This window comes from Benincasa hispida, chromosome 1, assembly GCF_009727055.1.
Source record: "Benincasa hispida cultivar B227 chromosome 1, ASM972705v1, whole genome shotgun sequence".
Classification (NCBI taxonomy): Eukaryota; Viridiplantae; Streptophyta; class Magnoliopsida; order Cucurbitales; family Cucurbitaceae; genus Benincasa; species Benincasa hispida.
The window spans coordinates 50691339-50701474 of NC_052349.1; the positions used below are offsets into that span (position 1 = coordinate 50691339).

Here is a 10136-nt window from a genome sequence, read left to right on the forward strand (position 1 = left end):
AAGTCAAGCTAAATGAGTAATCTGATGCGTTAGTGCTTGTATAAACATACTCATATCATGGATTACTAAGACTCAAGATAAAATAAACTAAAAAAATACTTATATCCTTACTGAAATGCAAAAGGGAGAGAGATAGAAAATTTCTTAATATTATGAGATTCACATTCTAATTAAAATTTTCTTTTATAAATAATTCTATAATATAGGTAGAACTCATCAAAATTTTAAACGATAATAACATGATTAGTAACTAATCAAAGTTGTATCCATACTCTTGTAGTATGAGAATAAAAAAAAAAAAAAATAGAAAAGAAAAATAATTTTTTTTTAAAATTGAATAGTTATCCAAATTTTATGACTGTCATTGAAAAGATACCTACCAACTATTGATCTATGAGTAGAGATGTTCATTTTACATGTGCTAACAGAGACCCATCCCTAAAGAGACGAAGATTACACATTTTGGTGGTAATGAGAGAGGGAGTGTGGAAAAAGAATTTTCTATAAGTTAAATGTCCGACTTATTTGTCTTTTTTAATAATTATTATTATGTTATTGTCATTATTATATGTAAAATGAAATGGGGACTGAGACATTCCTAGCCTCAATCCTAGATATCTGTGAGTAAATAAATCTATATGCTATATTAAGAAGGTTTATGGGATAAATTTTAACTTCTATTTTATATTAATAAAGGATTAATAAATTAAAATTTAAAATCATATATACACATCATCTAATAAAGACAAATCTTTTCCCACAATGACTACAAATCTTCATATTTTTCCTTCTCTCAAAATTCATTTTATTAGAATGTTCAAATGTTCCAAAATGAATAAAAATTAGAAGCCTTCGCTGTTAACTTGTTCACAATCTATTTTTACTCAATATCATTTAAAATGTTAAATGAAAATATGTTTTTTTTTTTTTTTTTTTCATTTTATCTTTTTAATTAACTCTAAACTCCATGTTCAATATTAAAAATATAAGATATTTGTTCAACCCTTTATATTTCTGTATATATAGCTCTAATCAATGTCTTATTTATTTTTCTTTTCGACAACCAATATCTTTTTTATTACATTTAAATTTGATGTAAAATTATATTTAAGCTAAATTCATTTTCATTAATACGAAATATTTACTATTTAAATTTAATTAAAAATTTATATTGTAAAAAAAAAGTAATTATTTTAAATGACAAAATTACTAGAAACATTTTCAAATATATAAAATGTCACTATTTATTTGTGATAGACATCTATCAATATCAGTGATATTTTACTATATTTATAAATAAGTTAGCTCATTTTTCGATATTCGAACCATGCCTAAAACAAAACATTCATGCAATTTAAAATGTTTTATTGTAGATTAAATTATTTCAATCGATGGTAATTATAATGGGTAACATATTTAAGAATAATAACTAAGCATATAACAACATTTAAGAAAAAAAAATGCAAATATAGAAAAGTCTATAAGCAATAGAGCTATTGCCAGTACGGTCTATGAGGAATATTAAAAAAATCTGATGACCCGAAAAAACCGATTAACCCAACACAACCCATGCGGTTTGGGTTGGGTTATCAACTCATTTGAGTTGAGTTGGGTTCAAATAAATGAAAATTTTATGGGTTGGGTTGGTCCATGGGTTCACCTAATATAACCCAAACCAACCCGAGTTTATTATAACTTTAAAATATATTTTTTATTACTTATAACACAATTATTTATACATATATCGATTCCAATTTTATTTAATTCTAATATTTTTTGAATAATTTATTTTTCAACAATTCTTAAAAGTAGTTTATTTGCACTTTAGAAAGAAAATTTTCGCTGTATAAATTGAAATTGAGTTGTTAATCTTAATTCAATAGTACGAAAATAACTAAGTTAGATTTTTACATATTTACGTTTTATTTTTAGAACAAAATTTTAAATAAATGACTCGATTAATCCGAACCAACCCAACCCAAATATTTCATGGTTGGGTTGAGTTCATTTTTTAATAAGAGTTATTTGGGTTGAAAAAAATTATTACTCGAATAATTGGATTAAGTGTAAAAAGTCTTTCAATTCAATCCAACCTATGAACCCTCCTACGGACTATTACCGACAGACTTATACTATCATTGATTCTAAATTTTACCATATAATTTTTTTATTTTTAATATTGTATTGTATTTATTAATATTTTAAACTTGATTGGTATATTTGGTAGGGTTCCATGGGCTCCATTAATCTAAGTTCATCTTTTTCACTGAAAACAAATCTTCGTGCAGTGGGAAGCAAACAGACTGATGGTGTTCTTCTTCACTGCCATTTGCCATTTCCGTCTCCTTAATCAAAGCTCCAACTGCAACCATGGCGTTTTCTGGTAAATGCTCCAGTGGAAGCATTCCACAATTGCTTTCAATTGCCATTTTTCTTTACACCTTCACTTCCAAATAGCCATTACAGAAGCAGAAGAACAACTTCTACACAACCTCCTTTTCTTCTTCCTTCTCTTCCATCTTCCCTTTTTCAAAAACACTTCGCTGCATTCTCTCCTTTTCCTTTTTACTCTTCCCCCTTTTCTCCTCAAACCATGACTCTCAAGTGGGGCTTTCCCTCACTGACGCCTCTCCACCTTACGAGAGCGCCAATGGCGGCCAAATGTGAAGGCCTTGGCCTTGGAGGTCTCTTCTCGGATGCAAATTCCGGAGCCTTCCCCTCATTTCTTCCTAAAGAGGTCGCTAAAATAAATGATCCATTCGCCAGAACTATGGCTCGTAAAATCGAGAGGCTACCGGTAAAATGCTTTTTTCTCGTGTTTTATTTCACCAAATCAATGCTGCATTCATCTCGCTTCCATCACTTCTTCGCTGGTTTATGCTTCTGTTTCTTCTTTGTTTGTTTTTGTATGCCTTTTTATCGAGTGGTTTGACCATGAAATCGTAGTGTAGTAATGCGCTAGGAGTTCACTCTACTATCCGATTTACAAAAGTCTGTTTCCTAGTATTTTCAACAAAAGAACAAACACAGTTTCCGAAAGGAATTTCTGCTATAAACTGCGCGTTTAATTTTCCGGTCGGCTTTTGACAAGGAAGTCGAGTTATAAGATTCGTTTGCAATGGAATTCTTACTGCCTACAAACTGGACTCTAAGATACTTTGCGGTTGTACTGTTGGGATTTCATTACTGAGATTTTGGAGATGGGTTTTCTCTTGCTTGTGGGTGGACTTCTTTCCCAATACTCTGTGTCGTTTCTCTTGTTTATTGAAGATTCTTTGCATTGATTGAATATATTGTTCTTGAGTGCAACTTTGAATCTCTGATTGCAAACTTCCATAAGCAATATAATGAGCAACTGCAAATTTATGTTTTGAAATCGTCAAATTGTTAAGGATTTCAACTCGTTGGAGCTGAGCACTTCATGTGCAATTGTTTTCTTGATGGAAGGAAAAAATGAATGATGTGAAAGAAGAAGTGCTGTATATTTAGAATTCATTCATCTGATTCTCTCATGGAGTACTGAATCACGATGGTTCTTATACGATTGGTTTTCCCCAATTTCTCCTTGCACTTCAATTCTTGCACCTTCTGTCTTCAACATTCTAGTACCAACCCCAAGCCTGCAAAATGATCCTTTATACTAGTCCTTTTTTGCAGATGACATTATTTGATACTTGCATTATGAGCAGCTGTGTTAAACCAGTAATAAGAAGTGAGAAGAATCCAGTGGTTCTACTCCATTGCTTCGACAGGTCTGTTATGGAAGTAACATTGTTATTATCATTTTTTACTATGTACTATTTCCATTTGACATGATTTGTGCTGTTTGTTTTTGTCCATGCAAAGTTCTTGTTTAGAATGGAGTTATGCATTTCCTCTGCTTGAAGAGGCTGGTCTAGAAACATGGGCTGTTGATGTTCTTGGATGGGGGTTTTCTGACTTGGGTGGGTTCATTTAAAAGTTACATTTGGTTATATTTTCTTTTGGCTACTTGTATTTTATAAACGCTGAAAACGTTTCTCACACTTGTATGTTTCCTGATTATGTTTATACATAATAGATAGCCTTCCACCATGTAATGTCGAAACAAAGCGTTCTCATCTATACCAGGTAAATCACTTTACCTTTATGAAGGTTTTGTTTTAGAAAGAATTTTGGTTTTTCAAGGTCTCCATAAATCCACGTGTTCTTACATCATGAAAGTGCTTATAATTTGGAAAATTAGAATTGTTTGTGAAGTTTTATATGTTGTAACGGTTTGGATTTTGCAACAGTTATTTTGGGCTATAATTGAATTTTAAATTGGTTTTTAGTTTTGGAAGACCTACATCAAGAGACCAATGGTGTTAGTTGGACCAAGCCTTGGTGCAGCGGTTGCACTTGATTTTGCAGTTAATCATCCGGAAGCTGTAAGTGTAAACTTTCTATCTAGCTTAGAGTACTTTAATGAAGTATGTGAATAATGTTGTTCGAGCTTGACGATTAACTGACAAATGAAATAAAACTGTGTTGTACTGTAAAGGAATTGTTAGAAAACCTTATTTTTCATGGCTCTATATTGTAGTCTTGTAGATCCTTTGTTTAGGATCCATATGTGCTTTAAGATTGAGATATGTCTTTCCTTAGAACTTGATACCATAAAAAAGCTAACATAGAGTGATTAATCAAACCTATGTCCACCACCACTAGGCTCTTTCTTGAGAAGTTCACCATACCATTCCTCTTAGAAGTGAGAATCAAAACGTACAAAACCTTTCTTTTCTTTCCTTTCAGGTAAAAAGTAGCATTTTTTTGTGCTGGTGTGCCCGCACCTCATTACAAATTCAAGGGAGCAGGTAAAAAGAAAGGAATTTCACAAACCTTCAGACACAGATCCACGAGTCCTTCACAAAAATTAACATCAAATCACTCACTATGCGACAATCTCACAAAAATAATGCGGCAATTGTAGTAAGTTGAGGAATAGGCCATGGGCATTTTCTTTAAGAGAAGAGAGCAAGCAAGAATTGATTGGGAGAAGGTTGGCTGGTAAGGTTGGGTTGACTCTGACCATTGGATCTAGGTTAACAGATCCAATGGAGGAGATAAATTGTAGGAAATTAAGGTGAAAATCAGATAAAACATTGTAGAAATGGATCTGGAATGTCTAAAAGTGAAACACCCATGCGTGGAGGTTGGACATGTGAGCCCCACAGGCATGCCTAGAGGTGAAAAACTCTTGCGTGGAGGTTTTGCATGTGAATCATAAGTTTGTCTGGCAGTAACAAAAAGGAAGTGCATACATCATGTATCAGATCAGTTGGTACGATTGGAAGCCTGTAAGGCCGTGAAGTTAATGTTGAAGATAAGGCCGTATTTAAGTCTCCTCTTGAGTTAAATGTCTAGGGATGGATTTTCTTATTTCATTGTCTTTTATTTTCTTTTTTCCCATTTTTTTCGTTGAAATGGTGTATAATTACAAAAAAAAAAAAGGTTACAATTTAAGCTACCATTGAAACCTCTCTTTACGAGTATATGTACCAGAAAAAAAAAAAAAGGCTCCCGAGAAGACGTGAAATCTGAGGAAGGAGGTTTAGAGTCATCCCAAGGATGCTTCCGAAAAGCACAAGTGAGCGCCGTTACCCAACAGAAAAGATCTCCTCCAGCCAAAGCTTCCCCTGAGTTTATTTGTTCTAACAAAGGTTTTGTGCCATACGAAATTTGTTTCTAGAGAAAATCTCCGCAGCCATTTAACAGTAGTGGCCTTACACTTTTTCCTTCTGCTTTCAACTCCAAAGCAATCGAGCTCCTTGGGAGGCAAAAACTACCTCACATCTAACCAAACGAGGCCTACAATCAGATTTAGGGCCTTCTCACATAATATTTATTCCTAATCAAATGCTTGTGGGTTGTTCCAGCAATTTCATACCTATTTTATTTATATTTATACCAGATGGTGATTCATAATTGGAAATTGATTTACTAACACCATCCATCATGGTGCTGAGTTCATCCTGATAATTATACTTGCCAAATCACTGTTAATAGTTTATGTGAAACATAGACATCAAACTTACAGAAATGGAGTTCCTTGGAGCCTTGAAACTCTGAATCTTAAATCATCTTCCAGGCTCCTAATTTCGCTTATCCTCTATATATTGTTGATAAATAATGTTCTTTACGCTTCTTAACGATTTCTTTTTGAGCTTTTAGTTACTATTATTTTTTTAAATTAATTTTTTTTAACGATCCTGTTTCACAGGTGGAAAAGCTGGTCTTGATAAATGCTTGTGTGTATGTTAAATGCACCGGGCACCCTACAAAACTGCCGAATGTGGTAGCATATGCTGGGGTACGTCTCCATGGCACACAACTTAGTGCTGCCCATAATTAACATACCATTTCTTTTCTTGTAAATTACAATTACAATTTAACAATTTTAAACTAATTTTGGAAGATTGATTTGACGGAGTCAACAACCTTTTAGCTTTTTACTCTTCTCAATAAAATTGTTCACTGAGCATCTGTTCTTGTTAAAATTTTGTTTTACCAAACACTTATCATTTGCAATAATACTTTGAAGTCTGTGAATGTTCTTCGATATGAGAAAAAAAGAAATGCCATGACATATTCTTTCGCATAGCTCGGTGGTCAAAGTATCCCTAAATTTCTCTAAAAGACTAGATTTAAATTTTCACCTAACACTTGATTTAATTTTCAAGTACGTAAAGTTTTCTAACTGTATAATTTTCTCAGCAAGGAATATTGTCAGAATTTATGTAAAATAGAACAATACATCTGCAGATTTGAATATCCTTAATCTTCAAATAACATCTAAATGCTTGATTTTGGGAAATGGTTTGTCATGATGACAGAGCCTGAAGCCGTATAAGCACTGACAGTTATTTGTTAACGAATTGCCAGGTTTCTTTGTTGAAAAGCATCCCTTTGCGCCTTATTGCAAACAAGTTGGCTTTCAATGAACTTTCACTTTCTCGAAATCTAGAATGGACTAATGTAAGTTTGTTTCTCTTGTGTTCTCTCTGTGAAAGGTTGCTTTGAATATGTCATATAACCTACAAATCTCATCTCAGACACTTTAATGCTGATGGATAGTCTCTTTCTTTTCCCTGCCTTTGATTTCTTAAATATTTTTGTTTACAACGTAAACATCTTAAATTCCATTGGACTTTTGTAGTTTATTTTTCATTGAAAAAAAGGTAAAGATCTTTCTTGTAATCTTGACTTTGTGTTACCCTTAGACGAGTGTTTGAAATATGATCCATCAAATACTTTTGACTGTAATGAAATCTATTTGTCATAAATATGAAAGTGAGATATTTCTTCTTAGTTGTGTAGATTTCATATCTTGTTTAGTTGGTGCGTGATGACATGACAATCTTATAATGCTATTATACGGACTAGGTTGGCCGTTTGCACTGTCTATTGCCTTGGTGGGATGATACAACTGTTAATTTTATGAACAGTGGAGGCTATAATGTCATTTCCCAGATCAAACAGGTATGTCCATAAATAGCCATTATGATGCTGCAGTTTTTAACTCATTTTTGGATCTGTCATTAAATTTGAGTTTCTTTTGCTAAAATATTCGGGGAAAGTAAATTCAACCTTTTTCCATGGTGTTTAGCTGTAATTTCAAGTACTCGCAAGTATTTTCCTTTTTCCTTCCAAAATTATTGTAAAAAAAGTGTAAAGTGACACTAGTTTCAAAACTACTTTCAAGCACAATCTAAATATGTTTATCCCGATCATAGTGGTCTGGGATTCTTAGGTTGAAATGAAAAGGCATGTTTACAAGCTAAAGAATTTTTCAAATAATATATATCGTTGTAGGTTCAGATGATAGTTCCTGTCCTTGCAGTATGTTAACCACCTACGTTGTTATCTGTACTTGAATCAATAGGTCAAGCACAGAGCACTTATCATTGCAGGCGAAGATGACAAAATTATCCCCTATAAAGATGCCGTGGTGAGTTTTCATTTTTACTCAACTTAAGATATATAAATAAGATAGGAAACAAAGTTCCTTTGAAAGAATCTATCTACTCTGTTAAATTGCTTAGTTCTTCCATTTGTGATGATGTATCTGTCGTCCACGCTTTTGATTGGATTGCGCTTGGTTTTCTAAAATTTTATATAAGAAGGATATTGTGCAGATATCATGGGTTAGAAATAGAAATGGTTAAAGGGATAGGACATAAACCCTCTTTAAGATCACCCTTCAAACTATATTGACCTATAATGTGTTAATTGTTAAATATCCCAAGTTTTTCTATGTCAAATCTCAAATGTTAATACATTTAGGTGATTAGTTGTAATTGTTGAGATGCATATAAGTTGATTCAAACAGTGTTCTTTAGCATTCATGAGAATTATTTATTTATTAGTTTAATCAATATTTGGTGTAAATCTTGTTCTGCACTTAACTTCCATTCTTATTTCATGGTTCTTTAACATTCAAACATTATTATTTTACACTTTTAGTCCAAAATTTTGCATGAAAATTCAGTTTAATCACTGTTGTGATTAAACTTGATATAGGGATGACTTTCTAATTACCTAATGAATAGATGGCTACGTAAATGAGTATTTGAAGCCACGTAGTTGATTGGAACTCAAACTTTTACACAGCTTTATATTCTTTTTCAAAATGATTACCAAAAAATAACGACAATGACTAATTAGGGAATCTAGAGATACACAATATCTAAAGATCGAACAGGTAAAATAAAATAAACAAGATGAACACATCAAAATGAAGTGTGAAAGTTTAGGGACTAAAATTCAATCGATACAGATGATAGTGGAGTGCCTTCTCCATCAACCTTTCTGGGAGAAAGAAAAGTTTTTATGGCAAGCGGAGGTTTGTGTTGTGTCGTGGTGGTTGTAGAGTGAGAAAACAATAGGGCCTTGAGATAGATGGAAGAGAATCTTAGCAATATTTGGTCGTTTGTTATGTTGTCTCTTTAGGCTCCGGTAAAGGCTTTATGCAATTATTCGTTAGGTCTTATTCTACTTGATTGGAACTTGTTTCTTTCAGCAAGTTTTCTTTTGTGGTCTTGGTTTATTTGATGTGATTTTTCGTTTCTGCCACGAGAGTTTGTTCGGCTTTCCATTGTCCAGACTGTTTCTAGATCGAAAATTTGAGAGTGATATTGTTTTCATTGATATTGCAGAGACTGCAGTGTGAACTACCAAATGCTATAATGCGAATAATAACAGATAGTGGTCATCTTCCCCATGTCGACAGTCCTGCTTCTGTTTCAAAGCTTATTACAAATTTTGTGTTACATCATTCCTCATAGGAATTCTTTACACGTGTAAAACATCCCGATATACACACACATACATATATATATATATACATATACATATATTAATATTACATAGTTTATGTTATAAGTTTAGTTATCTAAGTGGTTCCTCAAATTTGCGAAATGTTGTTTTAACAGTAGGTTTATTTTTTTATTTTTTTATTTTTTAATAATATATATATTTCTTTTAAATTTGAAAATATGTTAATCTTTTATAAGACTAATTTCAAGATAGGTAAAGTACATAGACTAAATCTGATCATGACCGACTTGAAAAGGCCCTCCTTACGGGTGATTGCAAGATTTGATGAACATATCTAAAAAGAAGAAAATCTACAATTTTGATCATTTGAGTACTGAAAGGCAACAATTTTATTCTTGAAGTTTGAAAAAAAAAAATATATTTTCATAGTCCGTCCAGTGTCACGGTATTTTCATAGGCCCTAGTGTCACGATCATGCTTGTCTAGGGCATGTTACTCATGACCACATGTCTGCCTCCACTCTTTTTTACCATGCTTTTAACCTATGTATTTCCTTTTGTTAGGTAGTTTACTTTCTATGTACTTTTCTTAGTGTGTGACTACTCGTCCATTTCCATATGCAAGGGTTGGCGGATGTGTTTTTGTTCAGAATGCACTATGGGGGTAAGACAAATCATCATATCCTTATACTCGTGAGTTGTATGCTATAAAGTCGTATTGTTGTTTATTGCTTTCGAGTTATACGATTAATCTGCATTACTTAATCATGCTTTCAAACGTTTTCGAAAACCTTTTTCTCTAAACCTGTTTTCTAAAACCTTTTCTCAAGAATGGGGGTG

General features: G+C 32.6%; 1 protein-coding gene across 1 annotated transcript; it reads left to right on the forward strand.

Annotated features, from left to right (window-relative positions):
- Window positions 1-2250: 2250 nt before the first annotated feature.
- On the forward strand, window positions 2251-9411 carry LOC120090885 (uncharacterized hydrolase YugF-like). The gene is made up of 10 exons (XM_039048583.1): window positions 2251-2797; window positions 3658-3752; window positions 3847-3944; window positions 4061-4110; window positions 4314-4409; window positions 6242-6331; window positions 6904-6996; window positions 7405-7500; window positions 7904-7969; window positions 9177-9411. Exons 1-10 carry the CDS (start codon window positions 2594-2596, stop codon window positions 9303-9305), a joined length of 1017 nt encoding a protein of 338 aa, XP_038904511.1. The 5' UTR covers window positions 2251-2593; the 3' UTR covers window positions 9306-9411.
- Window positions 9412-10136: the final 725 nt, after the last annotated feature.

Excerpts from the sequence above, each read along its gene's own strand:
- LOC120090885 (XM_039048583.1), top strand. The coding sequence starts at position 2,594 with ATGACTCTCAAGTGGGGCTTTCCCTCACTGACGCCTCTCCACCTTACG. Across the intron at positions 2,798-3,657 it reads GTAAAATCGAGAGGCTACCG|ATGACATTATTTGATACTTG; the intron begins GTAAAATGCTTT and ends CCTTTTTTGCAG. Across the intron at positions 7,501-7,903 it reads TCATTTCCCAGATCAAACAG|GTCAAGCACAGAGCACTTAT; the intron begins GTATGTCCATAA and ends TTGAATCAATAG.